The sequence below is a fragment of the Rhinolophus sinicus genome, chromosome 9 (assembly GCF_057876585.1).
Source record: "Rhinolophus sinicus isolate RSI-liver-muscle chromosome 9, RSI-T2T, whole genome shotgun sequence".
Taxonomy (NCBI): domain Eukaryota; kingdom Metazoa; phylum Chordata; class Mammalia; order Chiroptera; family Rhinolophidae; genus Rhinolophus; species Rhinolophus sinicus.
The window spans coordinates 26,700,344-26,722,316 of NC_142509.1; the positions used below are offsets into that span (position 1 = coordinate 26,700,344).

The 21,973-nt window shown below is 47.1% G+C and overlaps 1 protein-coding gene across 22 annotated transcripts in view; it reads left to right on the plus strand.

The window, feature by feature from the left end:
• Nucleotides 1–21,973, plus strand: part of ACACB (acetyl-CoA carboxylase beta) — a 107,845-nt gene that overhangs the window by 17,837 nt on the left and 68,035 nt on the right. For 16 of the 22 annotated variants that reach the window (XM_074321669.2, XM_074321660.2, XM_074321661.2 and 13 more), the window contains 3 exons: nt 16,644–16,776; nt 18,503–18,641; nt 21,861–21,970. In XM_074321669.2, the coding sequence (XP_074177770.2) occupies nt 16,644–16,776; nt 18,503–18,641; nt 21,861–21,970 (382 nt within the window). Of the gene's footprint in view, nt 1–7,394; nt 7,658–7,876; nt 7,930–16,643; nt 16,777–18,502; nt 18,642–21,860; nt 21,971–21,973 lie in introns of those variants that run through there. The other 6 variants (XM_074321674.2, XM_074321677.2, XM_074321678.2 and 3 more) reach the window with 5 other exon arrangements.

Here is a 21,973-nt window from a genome sequence, read left to right on the forward strand (position 1 = left end):
AAACTCAGCATTGTGGGTAAAATCATTTATCCTTGCTTTGTCCCAGTAAAGGACAGAGGGAGGGGCAAAGGGATCTTGGTTTTTATAAACCAGAGGCACCAAACATTGAGAAGAAGGTGCATTATGGGGTGGTGGGGGATGCAAAGGGCTGCGATGGACACAGGGAGGACTGCGGTGCTGTGTGACCTTACGTAGGTCTCTGACCCTCTCTGAGCCTCCAATGCCTCATCTGTAGCATGAGGAGGCTGGACCAGCCCCATGAGGTGTGACCTCTGGCCTCAAAGCTCACTGCGGACACAGTTCTTTTATCCTCAATCAATGCGCTTTTCAGAGTTGGGAACTTAGAACTTTAGTATCTGGGGCAACTCCGGTAGTTCTGCTGGTGCTTCCCAAGATACTGGCATGTCTGTGAGGACCATTTCCAGCCTCCACAGAGTTCTGGGAATGGGGGGGAGGGGAGCCTCCGATGGAGGGGACCCGCAGGTGTTCCCTGTTTCTAGTGAGTGAGAATCCCATGCAGACCTATCTTCAGAGAGCCAAAGCTTCAAAACTTGTCCTAGTGCCTGCCGCTGCCTCTGGGAGTCGGCTGCATGAAAAAAATGACGTCAAAACCTGTGTGTTCCAGCCAGTTTCAAACAATACTTCCAAACAAGGCTGAGTGTTCTGCTATCCTGTTGTCGAGTTTTTGCTTTGGTGTTTGGGCATCTTCGGGGACCTCAGTAGCCTGGTGTTTGGGGGTCCCCCATTGACACTTCTGCTCACATTACTTGTAGGGCCTTGGGCCAACTCTCTGAAGGGATGTTCAGGGGAACCCTCTACCCTCCTAAAAAAAGGAAAAAAACAAACCCTCCAGAGTGGTGCTTTGTGGAGGGTCACTGCTGGGTTGCTTCTCTTTTACAAGTGGTGACGCCTTTTCCCGGCGGGGTGGTGGGGGGAGGGGCAGGTCAAATGCTCAGGCCATTTTCAGATGTGGGTCATGGAGTGCGGAGTGGGCAGGCTGGCGTGCTGCTTGCAACCACCTGGAGCACTGAGGAAATGAAAAGTGACATAGAAGGTAAAGTGGTGACAAAGAGTCCCTGTTAGTTCCAGGAAGTTCCCCTCATTATTGTGTTTTTCCCTGATAAGCTGCTCGGTCGTCAGCACTCTGTGGCAAATCTCAACTTTTGGGCTCAGTTTCTGCAAAATGGGAGCGAGTAGGGGTTAGGGCGAATCCTTCCAGTGCTGCTTTGACTTCTCCTGTTTTTCAGATAGAAAACTAAGGCCTGAGGAGTTTATTCCTTGGCTCTGAGCTCCTCACGTGGAAACTATAGCAAAGAAGAAACATATGTCTGTGGACCTTCCCTGCTTCCTGCAGGTTCCTCTGGAGCCACTTGGCCTCTCTGCTGCCCTGAATGTCACCTTGTGGCCTCCTCCACCCCTCCCTGCCAGGCTGCCCCCTGGGAGTCTGGCTAGGACAGGGATCGAAAATGTGCATGTTTGATGTGGTGGTTTGCGAGGAAGTACTTTTTTGAAGCAGTCTGCAAAGGGGTCTTTTTCTTCCCACCAGGCCCTCCCCATCCCAGAATACTCACACGGGCAGCTTCATTTTGGGCCTTTACACTTGCTGTGTCCTCTGAATTGAAATGCTCCCTTTTCCCCACCAGGGCCTGCTCCACAGTGGTGTGTGACCTGGGCAGTTGTGTGCTCTGCTGTCACCCTCTTGAGATTCTTAATAACTTAATCACTTTTGAGCCCCCTGAAATGGGCTCCCCATAATTCTGTAGCCAGTCTTGCCTCCACCTCCGGCTCTTTGCCCACCAAAATCACCCCCTCTGAGGGCTTTCCCTGCCCCCCTCCCACCTTTAAAGGATTCCCCTCGTACCCTGAGTTTCTTGACCCATCCCTCTGTGTTGTTTTCACAACACTTAACCACTCCTTGAGATTATGTCTTTAATTTCCTCATTTGTTTATTTGATTGCATCCTGTCTTCTGCAATTGACTGCAGGCTCCAAGGAAACAGGGCCGTGTTTATGGGGTCTGCGCTTTTCCTGACCACCTAGCCTAGTGTGGGCTCATGGTAGACTTTGGATAAATATTTGCCAGACACACCCCCCCCCCAAAAAAAAAAAAAAAAAGGAAAAAGAAAAAAAATTTGCCAGACTCATGAATGAAACGAGCAACTCCAACTTGTCAAAAACAGAATTCTGTTTTTTGGGGGCATGTAAAACACTTGATGAAAGAGTCTGGGAATGGGTGGATGAATGGTTGAGTGTATGAGCGAGTGGATGGATGCATCAATGAACGAATGAATAGGCATTTTGTTGTTGCTCTTTATCGACAGTAGACTTTTTGTTTTCAGAAATTCTCTTTGCATAAATCTCGTGACTTTGGAGACGAGCTCTGGGGTTGAACTCTTCCTTTGAATTTTTCTTCTGCCTTTAATATGTTTGTGTAATCTCCCCCTTCCCTTCCATGTTTCCATCTGACAAGGGCTAAGATTATAGATCCAATGGCTTTGTGTTTTCTGTTCAGCCCCGACCTCCCTGCCAGTCTCTTCCCTTTTGGGTTCATCTCAGTCCAGGGGGTGGGGCTTGTCCTTTCCTTAGACTTGGAAACTGTCCCCAAAGGTTGGAATTCCCATGCAACACTTAGAAATAGAGCTGATGAGAACGTGACATAATTTGGCAAAATAGATGTTCACATACCATGAAATGAAGGTAACGGGGTTGTCCCATTTTGTTTAACAAGCAGGGGTATGGTTAGTGCACAGTGGGTCTGGGGTAAGAGACGGGGTTCAGAGCTGCCCCCTTACTAGTTTGTTACCCTAACAGCTCTGCCCTATAGGGTGCATGTGTGAACTGAGTGGGATGGGACAGGGTCAGGATTGCATAGCTCAGTCCTGAAATTTAACGTTATGAAACTCAAGTTCATAAGTTGCTGGTGAGCTCATTTCACCGCAAACCTGCCTGGAATAATTGTGAAGTTATTCATAGTCTTTATTTATCTCATTTTTGTGTGTAAATATTCATGCCTTCTGCTGCTGAAATAGTAACATGAAAATGTGTAACATAAAGCTTTGCCTACTTCAAAAATTCCCCAATTCCAAAGCACATCAGGCCCTAGGAGTTTCGGATAAGGGATTGTGGACATGTGTATGTAACGTGCTTAGAACATTCCTGGCACATAGTAATCACAAAAAATGCTTGTGCTTAATAAATGTGTATGTATGGTTGGAGAGACCGGAAGGAATGTCTTCAAATAGTTAATAATCAATGTCTTTATGTGGTATAATTATCAGTAAATTTTCTTCTGTGTGTTCTAACTTTCTGCTGTAAGTATTGTTATAATAGGTTTTAATAGTGTTTAATAATAAAGCATTATTATTATGTTTTATTAGAAAAAACATTAGTTTTTTCTAATAAAAGTGAACCAGTCATCTCACTTCCTAGATGAGAAGCTGAGGCCCAGAGAGGTTCAGGGGTCTGTCCAAGGTCTCCCAGCAAGATCACCATAGACCCAGAAGGCTGTTTGAACTCAGACCCTTAGCAGATGCAGATTGGAAAGTGGTCTGTAAAAAAAATAAGTGGTCTATGAACGCCAAGTGTTGATGTTGCCACCTAACCAGGGCTCCAGCAATGGCATCTCCACCTTCTTTCTAACTCCTTCTTTCCATCAGTGGGAAGAGTCAAGAGACAGGACGATTTATTGGGCAACCATTCAGCTGTGTGATCTTGGGGACATCACCTACCCTCTCTGGGCTGGACTGGATGCTCCAAGGCCCTCTGTGGCTCGAACAGTCTTTGCTTTGTGTGTGTGTGTGTGTGTGTGTGGGTGTGGGTGTGGGTGTGGGTGGATGTGGGTGTGTGTGTGGAGAGGTGGGTGGGGGAGCTAGGAGATGGGGATAAGAGAGCAGCTGGAAAAAGCTTATTAATTTATAACCATTTCCCCTTGGCCAATTACCACAGATGGTCTGGGTTCCAAGCAAGTTTAAGGACAAGCTAAGAGATGAAATGGTCAAGCAGAGAAGCTCAGGTTTGTCCCCTCCATTCATTGGCTGGGAGCATGTATTGCAGCTCTGCTGGGTGGGTGCTAAGCATTGCGGCTGGCACTGTGGACGCATAGATGGTGAGACCGACCCCTGCCCTCAGGGAGGCCAGGGTACGGGCCTGAGTGGCCAAGAGCCCAGAGCATTTCCTTTCCTAAGTGGAGAGAGTGGTGCAGTGGGTAAGAGTGGTCATGCTGGAGGCTGGCTGACTGACAACTGACCCACTGTCTCCTCTACTCAGCCATCGGCCACACTGTCACCTTTCTGTGCCTCACCGTCCTCTAAAACGAGGCCACAGTAGTACCCAGCTCACAAGGCCAGTGTCAGGCTTAGTTGAGTTGCTATGAGCACAGCTCTTAAAGCAGTGTCCACCGGCAGTCATTGTCATTACATGCAAATCACAGTGTCATAATAAGGACCCAAGACTCACAGTCAGACATGTCTGGGTTCAAATCTCAGAGTAATCCCGTGACCTCTCTGAGCTGCAATTTCCTTCTCTGTTGAAGCAGGATAATACTAGTGTTGAGATCACACGGGAGGAAGTGTGGGGAGTGGATGGTCCCAGGCTGCCATGGTTGTCAGTTGTTGAATGGGTATCTCCCAAAGTTCTTGGCCGTGGCCATGGCTACTCTCAAAAGCCAGCAGGCGTACACTCTTAAGGTATGGCAACTTGTGTCCACAGAGGAGGAAGAGGGATTGGAAAGGCATGTGAAGGTGCCCTGATACAAGGATAAAATACACACCAGCACACAGTTGCTGGCTCTTTCCCCTGCCATTTCCCAGACTGCTTACTTCCACGCTGGGAGTGTTGAGTTTAAGAGAGGTTTAGGGAAGGCAAGTGAGGGTCTGTGGGGTCTGGACATAAAGGAGGGGGCCCTGCCTGGCAGTGAAAGCACACCAGAAAGCAAGCTGGGACCTTGCATCACCCTCCCTGTCCCAAATAGCATCCTAGCTGGGCTTGTAGTGGGTGCCTCCCCAGCCTCTTCCTGTTCATGGTCCCCATCTGTACTTCTTCTCCTCAGCTCTGTGAGCAGGTCATAACATTTTAAACCATATATAAATATTTTTATTTGTTCCTAAATGGAATGCCACAGATCTTTTCTATAATGTCTTTATTTATTCATCAATTCATTTAGGAAGGGGCTGGCAGAAACCCCATTTTCAAATCTCTTAACTCCTAAGATGTTTTATGGGAACCTGGGATAAAAGGGATATCTGTCTTTTCATTGTTCTATTTGTGGAATGGATATTGAGGTTCGGGGGAGGTTGGCTATTAATACAGGGTGCAGAGCGATGAAACATTCTTATTTTTCCCCTTCCCCTTAAGCATCAGCATCCTGTTTTAGAAAAATCATTCATTTCTCCATACTTAATGTAACATTTCCCTCATCACATATTGGAAGGGAGTATTTTATTTTTCTTTTAATGAAAGTACATTATATGTGGATGATTTTACAGAAGAGGAAGTGGAGGTAACGGGTTTGCTCAAGGTCACACAGCACGTAGGGACAGGCCCCAGGTCAATCATTGCTCAGGTCTTTCTATCATGCTGCTAGACACATACGTTTTCTTGTGGAATGTGTGTGTTTGTGTGTGAGTGTTGTTGTCATTGACCTGGATTTTCCCTCTGCAATACCAACAAGTTAAATTTAGCCTCTGATAAATCTGAGGAGAAGGGCTTACAGCATGAGACTGTAAGTGCAGTGAATTTTGAATCGTTTCATTGAAAATCACAAATATTGATTTTGTATAAAGGTGGTATTGTGCATAGGGGTGTATATTATTCTTTCCTCCTCATCTTTTATTCCCTAATAATGCAGGCAGAGAAAAATCCAAATCATTATCACTGTGATGACACGCAAAGACCAACCATCTGAGTGAAATCCCTTTTTTCAAAGCCCTGGGTTAAGCTAGATGTGTTAGGATGTCTCTAAGGCTGCATTATGAGAGAAGTTACAATACCCACACAGTGTTCAATGAATGTCAGGGTTTTGTCAATAGAGAACAAAAACCTAGAGCAATGCAAGTAAACTAGTGAGAATTCTCTCCTGCATGATCCTAACTGACTTTGGGTAGGGTAGGATGTTTTGAAATATCACCATTTCCTGATTTTAATTGTTTCCTTATTTTGAGGTGGTTGCATTTAAATTTGGGTCATTTGGGGGATGAATACTTTTTGGTTTTTGTTTGAAACTTTAAAAAAATCAGCCTAAGTAGTGGGTTTCCTTTTTTTGGAGGGACTGAAGACACAAAGAATCTTCTAGAAACTCTGAAGAACTGAGAATTTTGTTTACCTGTTTTATTTATTTTTAAACCTATTGTTGAAAGGTTATTTAACATTATGGTTAAAGCACAGCTAACCAGTGCCTTCAGCACGGCTGCTTCTACAACTCCAGGGGGACGTCGCTGTTATCGTTCTGGTCGTGTAGACGGCGCCCCCTGGAGGTGTGGCGCTGACTATGCCTTTGGAAGGGAATCATTTGCAAACATTTACATTATTTTTTGTTTGCTATAAATATAGTCTACATTTATTATTGCAGTGTTTTGGATCCTTTTTATTTATTATAACTACTTGGAGAAGCATTCATTCATTCTATAATAACTAGAATCAGTTTCCTTGGATTCAAGTCACCAGCTCTGTCACCTTGGGCAATATACGTGCATTTCTGGATTGCAGTTCCTTATCTGCATTATGGAGGGGGGAACCCCATAGTAATGCTGTGAGAATTAAATGAGACAAAGGCATAAAAGGGCACTCAGCAAATGTTAGTCTTCCCCAAAAGAAGCTTCACAGGTTGTCTGGGGTCCTTTTCTGTCTAGGAGGCCTCAGGTTAGTAGGGGACCCAGGTGGTTCAAAGTGTGTGCTAGAAGCCCACTGGGGAGAAGCAAGGGGATAGAGCATACATGTCCCTGGAAATAGAGGTGAAAGAATAAGCAAAAACAGAATCTTGGAAGCAAAAAGTTGACTTTATTACGGGGGCTTTTGCCTGGCGCCGTGGTGACAGCTGACTCACATTTTAAATAACTTATTTTCCACCACTTCCCTATTGTGTGTGTATTCAATTGCTTGCGAGGTTTTTGCAGCTGCCAATCTGTAGGGGGAGGCCGTCGTAGAACTCTTCTACTGCAGTTGGGAGTCAGGGAGGAAAGTAGGCAAGAGAGATCTTTCTAAGTCTCGGGCAACCCACGCCGGGCGCTCAAGGTCAACTGCGGCTCGGCGATTGGCCGGCTCGGGGGGCGGGACCCTGTCTGGGGACGAGAGGCGGGGCCTAGTCAGGGGGCGGGACCCTCTGCGGAGGAGGTCTCCATTTGGGGGCGGGGCTTGGGCGGGCGCGGGCGCGTCCGCCTCCGACACTTGCGCGCAGGATGCATTTCGGGATGGAGGAAGCACAGCGCGAAGCTGGGTTCCTGAAGGCTGCTGTACAGCGCGGCCCGAGAGGTGCTCTAGGACAGCGCCTCCTCCTCCCGGTCGTGATCTGGCTGCCCCGCTGGGCCCCGGGACCAGGGTTTGCTTCGGGGGGTTAGGGGGGTGCATGCCCCGCATCCCAGCTGGAGCCTGGTGGGATTGCTCCGCGGGACGGTCAACATGAGCCCTGCCAAGTGCAAGGTCTGTTTCCCTGATCGCAAAGTAAAGTAAGTAAGGTTGCACTTTTAATAACCGTTATCTTTTACAAACTTATGCAGCGTTCTCCCTACTTCCTGGCCCCCTCGCGAAGTCAAGTTGTGTGTCCTCTTAGCACCACCCCCTCTTCCCCGCCTCCTCCCAAAGAAGTGCAGGCTTCAGTTTGTCGGTTGCGGCGACGGAGCCCGCCTTGCAAAAACACGAGCTGGCCTTGGCAGTTGAAGCGGAGGTCGGATTTGGCAGTGATGTTGATTGGAGGAGGGCGCTCTGGAGCACACTGTAGGTGCGTCAAGGTTGACCGGTTGGCGGGGGCCACGCTTTCCCCCTTTTCGCTTTCCTCTTCTTCCTCCCCTTACCCTTGATGAAGGTGATGGTCCTGGAAGGCAGGTCTCTGAAACCTAGTGATTGTTAAGCCCTGGGCGAGTCAACGTGTTTCTGAGCAGGTATCACATTTAAGGTTATTTTCTGAGCAGGTCAGTGTGGGCATTTCTGTGCTTCTTAGCCCCACCTGCTAGATTTCTTTTCTGCCTTCATTTTATGGCTTTTCTTTTTTTAAGTGACTGAAATGATGCTATGTTTGTTTTTGAAATTTCAGAATATTATAGACAAGCAGAAAGGAGGAACCAAAATCACCCATAACTGCCCCATCATAATCTTTATTAAAATTGCTGTATATCCATTCTTACTGTGCAGTTATGTTTTAATTTATGCATGGGAAGTATACAGAACATATTGTATTGTAACTTGCTCTTTCAGTCGACATTAAATATTCTACCACTGGGCTCAGCATACTGTTGCCTGCAGCCTGGTTGTGTTTGGCTTGCAAGCAAAGAATGGTTTTTAACTTTTAGATGGTTAAAAAATTAAGAGAAGAATACTATTTGGTAACATGAAAATTTCATGAAATTTAACTCTCAGTGTCCACAAATAAAGTTTTATTGGAACATAGCCATGCTCATCACTGATGAATTGTCTATGGCTGCTTTCAATCTTCAAGGGCAGAGGTAAGTAGTGGGACAGAGACTGCCTGGGCCATAAAACCTAAAGTGTTTACTATCTGGTCCTTTACAGAAAACAACTGCCAATCTTTGTTCTACAACATGCTTTTTACTGGGTCTGTAGTGTTCCTCTAAGTGGATATACCTTAAAATGTATAAGCAATCCACGATAAATAGTGGCTATTTGGGCTTTTTCTCCTTTTTTGCTAATAACCAGCACCATGAAGGACAGCTTGGTTGCTAAGTCTCTGTCTCCATTCTTTGCTCTTTTCTCAGGATATCTTTACCTGGTACATAAACAGTCCCTGTACACCCCCCATGTGTAAGGCCTACATCTGGGAGCAGGAAGGGACACAAAAATGTTTGGGAAACATTACCTTTGCCTTCTAGGAGCTCTTGATCCAGTGAGAGAGCTGGATGTTTTCTCAGTAACACCATCAGGGGCGCTAAGTGCCATTATTCCCATTTTACAGATGAGGAAACAGTCTCTCAGTGCTGGTGAGAATATACTGGGATTCACTTTCCAGGCTGTCGCCCAGAGGGCTCTCTATTGGCAGCCAGTTTCTACCGCTTTAAGAGCACAACTCAAAAATAAGAAGACTTTCCTAATGTTGGACTAAAGTTTTGCTGAAAACTAGTTACTGCAGCTCGTGAGCATTCTAGGGAGTGAGGACTCTTGGAGCTGGAAGGGCCGTGGTTGTTTAATTCCTCTGATGGGGGATTCAGAAAGGTCAAGAGACATGTTCCAGACATACGGCCAGCCTGCCAGGAGGGAGGCTGACCTTGCAGTTGTTCAATCCTTTCACAGAGGAGACTAACAGAGTCTTTGGGGGACCCTCCTGGAGTCTCTTGGGATGTGTCTGAGCAAAGAGCCTGCAGAGAGGCAGGGTCAGGGTCTTTCTTATGCACTCAGTCATTTATTGAGCACAGAGGTCACATTTCTTCCACGTTTGGAGCCCTGATCTAACTCCTCTGGCAGAAATACTCAAGTCCTGGAGTATACCCAAAGCAGGCCACGTAGCTCACGAAGGATACAGGTTTTTCTTTTCTGATCTATAAAGCTATTAAGTCTATTTAACATATAAATCATGAATCGCGTTTAATCGTACACTTTAATCCAAAAGAATATCTTTCACAAACCACTTTAATCCAAAAGAATAAACTTGAGAGAAATTGGAATTGTCCCTGCAAGTTCAGGCCATGTGGTTACCGTATTTATAATAATGTGAAGATGCTTTAGTGGGTCACTGCATGGTTCCTCCCTTAGCTTAGAGTTGGTAAAAAGATGGAGTTAGACAGCCCTCCTCTGCCACTGAGTTGTGTGACCTTGAGCATATGCCATCAGCCCTTTGAACCTGTTTTCTCATCTGTCAATGGGGCTAATCGTAATAGAGCTTTACAGGGTTCTTGAGACTGTTCAGAGCTGGAGCCCAGCACTGTGCCTGATGCCTAGCCCTCGGGGGGTGCTGGCCTTGAGCGCTCTCCCAGGTTGGCACAAACATTTGCACAACTGATAGCAGTAACGGCAGAATTCTGTTGTGAAAGAGGTCTGTGGAGTCAAGAGGCATTGAGATCCTGTTCTGAAGGCTGGATCATCTATGAAGGAACCAGAACAAAATGCTGACCGGCGTCCCTCGGTGTGTCCACAGGGCCAGAGTTCAGGGAATGGAGAAATGCATGTGGGTCAGCGTGATTGGAGATGGGCTTCTTGAAAGAGACTTGAGTTTGAATGGGATGAAATAAAGTTGGGGAAGGGAAGGCGGAAGAATCTGGTCTTCAGTGAGTCCCATGATGCTCCATTATGAGTGATGTCACTGCCTTGGGAATTCTCAGGCTCAGCCAGACAAAGGGGGCTACCCAGCTAGTCAGCAGCCCTGGTCAGCAGGCCTGGTCAGTCACCCACCCAAGATCATCTGTCTATGTTGAAATGTTGATTGTGGATCTATCTGTGGTTTTCATCTCTGCCTGTATGTTAGAATTTCTTGGGGGGACTTTTTTTTTTAAATTGGGGAATATTGGGGAACAGTGTGTTTTCCAGGGCCCATCAGTTTCAAGTCGTTGTCCTTCAGTCTAGTTGTGGAGGGCACAGCTCAGCTCCAAGTCCAGTCGCCGTTTTCAATCTTAGTTGTAGGGGGCGCAGCTCACAGTGGCCCATGCGGGAATTGAACCAGCAACCTTGTTAAGAGCTTGCGCTCTAACCAACTGAGCCATTCAGCTGCTACTCCTGGGGGGAGCTTTTGAAAACTGTAGATGCCTGGGTGCCCCCCAAACCTTCTCTCCCAGGCATGATGATTAATTAATCTAGGTGGAGCCCAGTATGTTTTTAAAGCTTCTCATGTGATGGAGTGTACAGTCAGGGTTGAAAACCGCTGTCTAACTCGAAATTGGCAAACCTGTTTTCCTAAAGGGCCAGATAGTAAATATTTTCAGCTTTGTGGCCATATGGTTTCTGTTACAATTACTCAGTTCTGCTGTTTACTGCACCAGCAGGCATAGATAATATGTAATCGAATGGGCCTGACTGTATTCCTTCACAGTTTATGGACACCAGACCCCTGGCCTAGCCAAAGTGGCCATCCCAGGAGGTGCTGAGAGGACAGGTGGCCCGAGATATTTCCATAGGTCCATTTATCTGGGAACCCAAAGATGAGTGTAAAGAGAGATGAGCCTGTATAGGGTTATACAATGTCCTTTGTTGCTTACTTGTGTGGTGATAGGCCTTCACTTCCGTTAGCTCATCACCTCTGCAGTTACCCCTCCATTGTACAAAAGAAAAGGGAGAGAGGGGACTTACGTGCTGGTTAGCACTGGTTAATGCCAGGACCGTAGACTGATGACACCATCCTGGGGCCCTTACAATGGTTCCCCTGCAGAGAGACACCTCAGCTAAAGCTCTTTCCTGTACGAGTATGTAGGCCAGGCCCAGTGCTGAACCCTGGACGCACGCTCCATGAAGCAGCTCCTACTGATATTGTTAAATATTTTCATCCTGTGAGGGAACCGAGATACCAGTACTGAAGCAACTTTCCCAAGATTACAGAGGTCATAAGTAGTGGATTCCAGACTCAAAGCCTGAGCGACGGCTCTGGTCGGCCAGGGTTTTTCTCAGCTGAGAACTGTTGACATTTGGGGCCTTATAATTCTTTGTGGTGGAGCCTGTCTTGGAAGCTTTGCAGGATGTTGAGCGACATCCCTGGCCTCTACCCACGAGATGCCAGTAGCACATCCCAAGTTGTGACAACCAACTGTGCACACGTGGCTATGTGTCCCCAGGGAGCACAGTGACCCCTTCCCCCCCAGTTGAGAACCCTGCGTTACACACATTGCCTCTCAAATGCAAGTGCTTAGTTTCTAAAGTCCAGACCATAGAGGTACTTCCATTTATCTCTGTAAGTTTTCTTCCTCAAAATTAGATTCTGGGGGTCAGATAGAGTCACATTGGAAGCCCAGCTCTGTTGCCTGCCAGTTGTGTGATTTGAGGTCAGTGGGCTTCTCTGAGTCTCGGTTTCCTCATTGTGAGCAGGAGATGATGGCCTCCCCGGCACAGGGCTGTGGAGATTCAGCGAGACGCCCCCAGTGCTCCATCCATAGTGACACTGGAGAATGTTATTTCCTCCCTCCGAATGTAGTTCTGCCTGGTCTTGTGCTTCAGCAGCTGACTGTGTTTGGTGTTTGGCTGACAGCTCTGTTGTGTAGTTGATTGTACCTGAAGCCATTTCCAAAGTCACCAGGGAATATTTCAGTCTCCACACTTCACACTTACTTTGGAACAAATGCCGGCTGAAGGTCAGCCCGTCAGAGCCAATGTTGGTCGGTCTCCAATTTTGTCAAAAACAAATAAAAATAGCCACCAGCTTGGAGATGGGGCCTTAAACAAGCCACTCCAGCAGCGTTGTGTGTGTTCACCCGCCTGCTTTGCTGTGATGGGTTTGTGATCCACCTCATGGGCTCTGTCACCAGGTTTGAAATCAAAATGGCGGCCATGAATGGTTTTCCCCAGGCCACACAATGGTGTCTTTCTAATGGTTCAGGTTTTCTTTGTTGCACTTTAGGTCACATTGCTCGTTGTAATGTTTGTGTGTATGGAAATGGGATGTCTCAGACTTTCTGAAGCCAAGGGATCAAGCCAGCCAGCCAGGGAAGGCCGTGGACAGAGTAGGGAGAGTGAATGGCTGGGGAGCTGGCCTGGGGAGAGGGGTGGCCTGATGCCTTTCCTGGTGAGGTTGGGAGAGCTGCCTTTGATCCTCTTGACCTCATTGCACTGATATAATAATCTAGGGTATACTGTGTGTCAGGTGCCATCTTTTACTTTTTATGTATTAATTTATTGAAATCTCACAACTCAATGAGGGGTGTGTTATTATCCTCATTTTAAAGATAAGGAAACCGAGTGCCTTACTCATTGGATCCTGGGACTGCCATGGCTTTCAGCATCCCTGTTACAAAATTAATAGCTTTTTTCTTGTTGAAAATAATACACCCTTGCAGAACATCGAACAAATATAGGCAAAAAAAAAAAAAAAAAAGAAAGAAAGAAAGAAAAAGAAAAGAGAAACCACCCGTAATTCAGACACCCTGTGATAACTACTGTTAACATTTTGGTGTCTATTTCCCTTGATCAGGGGTCTGCAAATGATGGCCCTCTGGCCAAATCGGCCTGTTTTTGTAAAGAAATAAAGTTCTTAAAAATGAACTGAGCTACTTTCTGGTTAATGAAATATAATTAGGCTAAAAGTACTGTTCACATTTGCGAGATAATACTGACCTTCCAATGTACTTTTTCTTTTTTTTCAAAGTACTTTTTCTAAGTCCTATTTCATTGCAGGAGTTTAATCCTAGGAGGTTTTAGGACAAAAGCTGCTTGCAATTTTTGGGAGGCAGTCAGGGTGTCTCAAGGGCCGGAAATCATTTGTTTATTTATTTGTTCATTCATTGAGGCACCGTGCATAGTAAGCCCCGTAGAATGGAGAAAGTCTTAATTGAAAATACATATCTTGTTGTGGCATATAAACAGGATGGGTTTCTGTCATTCATTTCTCTTTCTGTTCCCCTAGCCTAGGAGTCTGTTTCTTCATCTCTGACAGGCAGAGCCTTTCCTTTGATGGTTCACAGTGGGGGTCAGGGGCAGACTGCAGGTTTGTCGAAGACATTTTCCCACGGGAAAGTATACTGAACGCAGAAACTTTATGCAGCAGAAAACGCCCACACCCAACATTTCCTGGTGTGATGGAAAGAGCCCCAGGCCTGCTGACTAGCTGGGTGACCCCATTTGCCTGGCTGAGCCTCAGTGTGTGCATCTGTAAAACGGAATTTCTCTTCCCTGACTGCTTATTTGCTTCCATTCTTGCTGTTCCCTGCTCAGATACTAGACGGCGTCATGCTGGCGGTGTTCCTTATGATCGGTTTTTAACCCAACGTTTTGGCCCCCTGAACCCACTCACCCCTGGCCTCCCAAGATGCCTGATGCTACAGTCCCAGGATACACCTTTGGGGGGTTAATCTCTAACATAATTCCTGGCAGGTGGCTTCCGGCTTGAATACCCCATGGCAGATTTAAGAGAGTGAATTGAATGTGCCTGCCTGGTTCTGCTCCTGTTAAAATCGCACCAAATGACAGCAAAGAGATTTAAAAAGAGAAAGAGAACCCATGGCAGAAGCCCATGAAGGAACAGAAGGGGAGATTAGCAACATTTTGGAAACTGGAAAACAGATGAACAAGTGGTAACTGGTTTAGTAGAATCAAGAGGGCTGAATGGTACAGGGGCAGTGAGAAAAGCTGAAAACCTACTGGAGGCAGATAGGCGCGGGGACTGGCAGTATTGGTGTGTCTGCAACTGGGGGTGAAGGGAGCAAAAAAATGGGGAGGATTAGGTGAAAGACTCCCAGAGCCCCTCGCTTGCTCTGTGTGGTTGGGGGCTACCCATTTCTACCCCAACAGAAGCCAGGAGGACTGTCCTCTGGAGAGGTAAAGGCGGAGGGACTGAGGACTGATGGGTACGGTGGGGAGTGTGGGGCTTCTATTCCTAACAGGAGGGCAGGGATCTGTGTAGGTGCTGAATCTTGAAACCTGCCCTGCCCCCCACCAGACCTGTCCCAATAGTTGCCCCTTCTTCCCCACCCAGCCTCCTGGCCAACCTTTCTTCCAGGCGGAAGAGCCAGAGACTTCTCCCAGAGGAATTGGACCAGTGAGGGAGGAAGACTCTAATGACACTTGGGGTTCTCCAAAGCACAGCCCTCCCAGGTCACCCTGTGTTGAGCTCAGGGTCCACTGGCCTTATCACATTCTCAGTACTTCTCATGAGCCCTTTAGTTCCTGCTTTTGGTCATGAGGAAGTAACCAAGGTTACCAAATGTGTGGGTACAGTTTCTAATATGGAAGGCAGGCCCCAAACGAAAGAGACTTGGAAGAAACAGAAATCATACAGGAGACGAGAACTTCAAAAAGCTGTCATTGGGCCGGCCCGGTGGCTCAGGCGGTTAGAGCTCCATGCTCCTAACTCCGAAGGCTGCCGGTTCAATTCCCACACGGGCCAGTTGGCTCTCAACCACAAGGTTGCCAGTTCAATTCCTCGAGTCCATCAAGGGATGGTGGGCTGCACCCCCTGCAACTAGCAACGGCAACTGGACCTGGAGCTAAGCTGTGCCCTCCACAACTAAGACTGAAAGGACAACAACTTGACTTGGAAAAAAGTCCTGGAAGTACACACTATTCCCCAATAAAGTCCTGTTCCCCTTCCCTAATAAAATCTTTTAAAAAAATATCTGTTTAAAAAAAACAGAGTTCCAACATAGACTCAGAGGGAAGCTCTAGGGTGACAGTGATGAGGGAGCCCAGTGCAGCTAGGAGCAGGACAGGCCTGTTGAAGACATCATCGTCATGTGCCCAGCCTTTGCACCATCCTTTTAACTGGTTACAACTACTGGAGGATATGCCCTAGCAAAACAAAGGAGTCCTCCAAAAAAGAGGGAGCCGTTTGATCCCCCAAATTAGGGGTCAAGCCCCAAGGAAAGGCAAAGGGAACTTAAGGATGTCAGCGAAGGGATGTCCCAGAATCACAGGTGTGCAGGGGGTCTGGAGAACAGCTAGTCCAGGTGAAAGGAGAGCAGAGGCTTCCGGGAGGGATGTCACCAGTGGAAAAACATGGAATGAGATGAATTAGCAACACATCCAAAGGAAAACCAAGTCAACGAAACATTAACTCCAGGAAAGAAAAACAGAAAGAAAGAAAGGAAAATCTGGTCTCACCCAGCCCTCACCTGTGAATAATGAGCCTAGACTCAAAATACTGAATAGTGAGTCCAGCAAACTACAATGTACCCCTATTGAGAGGTTGGGAGAAGGGAAGTGGGTGGGATGGCTGAGGATGAGCATTCCTTCCTTATCTCTCAAGATAGGAAGTTCCACAGACGGTGTCTCAAATGGATGACTCACAAGATAGTACACACATATTGTTCAGGACGATGGAGATGTGTAAATGCCACAGAAGTGACTTCCTCTGGCGTTGGGATCTGGAAGGCGTGGGGCAAAATCCTCTTTTTTTTTTTAAAGTATTAACATATATTTTGTTTTTGTTTTTAAAATTTTTTTTGATATATGCATATAGAAAAGTGCATGAAAGTGATCTATACTGTTTAACGTGTCCGAAGTATTGGAATGTGTCACTTCCTCCCTGGTCATACACTTCCACCGGTTATAAACTTTTTGGTATTATTTGAGTGCCTACATTATGGGCACATAAAGTAAAACTTTAAGATTACAAATCTAAATATACAGCTTGTGGGGAGAGGGTCGGGATTTATCCTGCTTTATTTGTGCGCTAGCCTCTTGAGTCTCCTTGAGAAGGAAATGATTCAAGGTCCCTGGGCAGGGACGGCAAAACAACAGGGGTGTGACGGGCTTCCACTGCTCTGTGGCTTCTATAGGTGCCAGGTGCCCCACTCCCTCCCTGAGCGTCCTAGGCTTCCTGGCTCATGCATGTCTGTGCTGTTCCCCCTGCAGGCCCAGTATGTCAGGACTCCACCTGGTGAAGAGAGGCCGGGAACAGAAGAAAATGGATCTGCACAGAGACTTCACCGTGGCTTCCCCAGCCGAGTTTGTCACTCGCTTTGGGGGGGATCGGGTCATTGAGAAGGTACAGTTGGGGTCCTGGCCAGATGGGGGGGAGAACCAGCTGCAGGCTGGGTCCTCACGCTGCAGAGAGGGGGCGAGGGCCATCCCTCCTCTCTTGCTACGTGCTGGGCGCTGGACTTCATGAGCTTTTCATCCTGATGACAGCCTGAAGCAGCAGGTGCATGACCCCATTTCACAGAGGAGGAGACTGAGGCCTCTGAGCAAGATCAGGAAGCTCCCTGAAGAACCCTGAGTACTTTAGTGCAAGGGGTTACTTCCTTGGTTATTGGGAGGGAAGCAAAAAACCCAGCCCTGCCCTGTCAAGGTTTGCAGCTCCTTAGAGGAGAGAAGATCCATGTACGAGAATGACAGTAATGAGACAGCTAAAACTTGCCATTTTTGAAAGGGGAGAAAGAGTGTTGAACCTAAGCCAGGAGCTCTGGGGTCTGTCAGTTGTGGCCCCTCGTGGGATATCACATCTAGGCTCAGTTTCCCCTTCTGTAAAGGAGAGACAGTCACTTCCCAAATCTCTAATGAGATTTGGCCTTCAGGGCTGTTGGGAAGGTTCGTCAGCTGTGTAAGGGCCTTAAAGTCATGGACTTGCTGTGTGAGCCAGAGCTTTGAAGCCAGGTGCCTAACCACGCCAGTGGTTGGCCAATCTGAGCTCCTTATGTGGAGCTGAAGCCCAGAGAGGGAAGGGAATTGCCTAATGCCACACAGCAAGTCCATGATACAAACAAGGATTGAAACGAGGACCCCTTCTGTTGCTCTCTATTGCTGAGGACAGTCAGCATCACTGCCTTTCCTCTTGACTAAACCCAGGACCTTTAACCTTCAGGATGCAGAGGCAGCCATGGTGGGCCATTCAGAGCACAGGGCAGACTCAAGTCTTATCCGCTGTGCCACCTTGGGCAAGTGCCTTAACTCCTTGAGTTTTAATGTCTTTAACCCCAAGTGGGGATAATACTAAAACTTCTTTTGAAACAAAGGGCTGTTATGAGGATAAAATGAAATATGCTGGTGAAATACATTGCATTGTAGCTTGGTATATACTAAACACTCAAAAAATGTTAAGTGATCATGATGGCACCATTCCTTTATCAATTCCATGATAAAGGAATTGAAAATCATTCATTTATCCATCCATCTATCCATCATCCATCGATCCGTCCATCTGTCTGTCCGTCCATCCGTCCGTCCATCTATCCATCCATGCACCCACCCACCCCTCTCATCTACTTATCCATCTATCCATCCGTCTGTCCGTCTGTCCATCCATCCATCGTCTATCTGTCCATCCATGCATTTGTCTGTCCATCCATGCATCTGTCCGTCCGTTCGTCCATCCATCTATCCATCCATCCATCCATCCATCCATCCACCCACCCACCCAACCACTCATTGATTTATCCATTCATCCATCCATCCGTCCGTCCATCATCCGTCTGTCCATCCATCCATCCACCCACCCACCCGCTCATCCACTTATCCATCCATCCGTCTGTCTGTCCGTCCATCCATCTGTCTGTCCATCCATCCGTCCATCAGTCCATCCATGCATCCATGCAGCTGGAAGACTTTGAGCACCTGCTCTGTGCTGGGCTGTGTGCTATAGAAATACAAAGAAGAATGACATGGTCCAGGTACCACAGGAGGCTCTGCAGCCGTGAGATGGACTCTGGGTGGTATGCAGCCTCCAGCACAGGTAGACGAGCAGCTCTGGTCCCTTCCTCCTTTTTCCCATCCAGGTGCTCATTGCCAACAATGGCATTGCCGCTGTGAAGTGCATGCGCTCCATCCGCAGGTGGGCCTACGATATGTTCCGAAATGAGCGGGCCATCCGGTTTGTAGTTATGGTGACCCCGGAGGACCTCAAGGCCAATGCAGGTATGTGGGCCTTCACTACCCCCCTCCCCCCAACATGCCCCATCCTTACTTGCCCTCACCGCCTCCACCCCACTTGGGCAAGTCCATTCTGAACCCCAAACAGAGTCCCTCATGACAGCCTGCATTTATTCTTTATTTAATTAAAATATCTGCTAATAACAGGAGTGACCCATGTGCCTTATAAAAATGCAAATGGTTAACATGCAAAGCGGAAATCCCATCTTTGAGAAATGTCCATGTTATTGCAGGTGGATGTTTTTTGTTGCATATGTATGTACTGTATTTCAATCATTAATTATCTTCAATCATGAATTATCTATTCACTTATCTCTCTACTAGCCTCCATTCTATACATAAAGTATTGGACGATTTGCTTTTTCCCCTGAACAGTCTTATCCCTTTACAGACCCTTCTCCACATAGCAGCCAAACTCATCTTTTAAAAACACAGCTTGGGTGCCATCATCTCCTCCTTAAATGATTCAGTGGCTTCAGTGCTGTTCCCAGCCCCAGCAGCCTTGGCCCCATCCCCTGAACCTGACCTTGGACACAGGTCTTGGGCTCTGCAACCTCCTTTTAACTCACAACAAACAGTGAGGACAGGTTTACAGATGAGACACTTGAGGCACAAGGACATAAATCACTTGCCCAGGGTTGTACAAATGGCAGGTGACTATTATCTTAAAAATAAAAAGGCAAAGAAAAATAAAATAAAAAGGCCTTTCAAAGCGAGAGTCAAAAAGCATTTGTTTGAGATCAATGAGAATAGCTATTCCAGACGTACTGATTCAGGCAGAAGCCCAAATAATGTTCCGATTAGGAGACAAATGCAATGGGAAGGGAATGGGAACAATTACATCAATAGAAGTAAGGCATTTCTTTTCTTTTTTTTTTTTCAAAGATTTTGTTGGGAAAGGGGAACAGGACTTTATTGGGGAACAGTGTGTACTTCCAGACCTTTTTTCCAAGTCAAATTGTTGTCCTTTTCAATCTTAGTTGTGGAGGGCGCAGCTCAGCTCCAGGTCCAGTTGCCGCTGCTAGTTGCAGGGGCACAGCCCACCATCCCTTGTGGGAGTGGAACCAGCAACCTTGTGGTTGAGAGGATGTGCTCCAACCAACTGAGCCATCCGGGAGGCAGCTCAGCTCAAGGTGCCGTGTTCAATCTTAGTTGCAGGGGGCGGAGCCCACCAATCCTTGCGGGACTCGAGGGATTGAACTGGCAACCTTGTGGTTGAGAGCCCACTGGCCCATATGGGAATCGAACCGGCAGCCTTCGGAGTTAGGAGTACGAAGCTCCAACCGGGAAGGCATTTCTATTGGTGCAGATAACAACAGAGTGATATTAATTCTAAACAGCTGTTATTAATTTTCAGTCCAGTAGTCAAAATAACAGCTTTTTTGTTATCTTTGCAAACAGTTTTTTTTGGGACAAAACGTTGTCCTAGGCAGGGTCCAAAAGTTATTTTGCCCTGTGTTAACATTCCATAAGATGTGTGAGGCAGTTCTCTGGCATGGCAGCTCTGGCTCCCTTTTAAAGTGGCTCCATTTATTATTGATTTTTTGACATGACACAGGCAGGATTGGAACCCAGGGCTGCCTGAGAGGCCGCCACTTTATCCTATGGAGTTTCCCATCATGCTCAGACCAAAATTTCAGATCCTCACTCAGGCCAGATAAGGCCCCACACGGGTAGGCGCTGCTGGCCTCCTGGCCCGATTCGTGCCTTTTGCCCTCCATCCCTGGGTCCCAGCCACGCTGGCCTCATTGGTTCCGGGCTGGCTTTCCTATTTCCTGTTTCAGAGTCTTGGGATGTGCTGGACCTTCTGCTGACAGTGCTTTTCCCTGAAGCTCTTTGCGTAGCAGGCCTGCACCCCTCCGTGCCCCAACATTCAGTTCGTATCGTCCTCCTGTGTGTCTGTCTCAGGGAGCTCCGACACCGACCACAGTCTGTAGTTATCACGTTCGTTTTCTTGTTTATCTTCTCCAATGTGAGAATAAAACTTGGGAGGAGAAGGTACTTATCTGACTTCTCACTTTATAATCCCTGGGACCTCCCCAGTGTTTTTTGTGTGTGTTGTTGTTCTTTTTAATCATTATTATTATTCATCAACATGCATTTATTGGGCTCTTTGCCAGTGCCAGGCCACGTACTGGCACCGGCGGGCGACTATGGTCCCCGGCTTGAAGGAATGCAGGGGATGAGCCAGCCCCTGGGTGGGTCACAGGGGAGGCCCAGGTGGGCGTGTTTATTGGCAGATCAGGGCTGTTTTCACAGATGTGGACAGTTAGGCCTGGGGGAGTAGAGGGATGTCCCTTCAGCCACGTGGCTGCACTGCGTGGTCTTGGCCCTTACAGAAGTGCAGGCTGAGCAGCTAAGGGAGTGACAGGTGGGGATGTGTGGGCTGCGGGGGAGGGCTCGCGGTGCTGGGCGGAGGTGGAAGAGAGGACCCTGTCCCCAGTGATTCTTTTGTGTTTTACGACATATTTCTCCAAGTGGAATTTCTGACTTAAAGAGCATGAATATTTTAAAATCAAAGCATTGTATCCTATTCAGCTTTAAAAAGGAAGGAATTGCTGTCACATGCTTTAGGACATTATGCTAAGTGAAAATAAACCAGTCACAAAAAGACAGATACTGTCTGATTCCATCTAGATGAGGTCCAGAGAGTGGTCAAAAGCACAGAGACGGAAAGTAGAATGGTGGCTGCCAGGGGCAGGGGAGGGGGAAACCGGGAGTTGTTTGATGGGTACAGAATTTCAGTTTTGTGAGATGAAAAAGTTCTGGAGATCGGTTTCACAACAGTGTGAATATACTTATCACTGCTGAACTGTACGCTCAATAAATGAGTAAGATGGTAAACTGTATGTAATGCTTTTTTTACCCTGATGAAAAACAAACATTGAATTGTTCAATGGCAAAACAATATTAAGATAAACTTTAAACAGGAATGAAAATACCCACCTCTAATCCCACTATCCTGATCACTTGCCTCCTTCTGTTTTGTTTGTTCCCTTCCAGGCCTGATCCAGACACACATATATTTTTACATAATTAAAGTCATACTCAGAGTTTTCTTCTAATTATCACACATCTTTGTCCGTTGTTGCCCAAGAATTGTCACGGTTATCCTTTCAATGGCCGTATACAGTTGTGTCTTGCAGATTTCCTGCAGTGGACTTTAGTTTCTCAGATATTCTTTCCTCTCCTGTTTAACTCCAGAGTACATCAAGATGGCAGATCAGTATGTCCCTGTGCCAGGAGGGCCCAACAACAACAATTATGCCAACGTGGAGCTCATCGTGGACATTGCCAAGAGAATCCCCGTGCAGGTA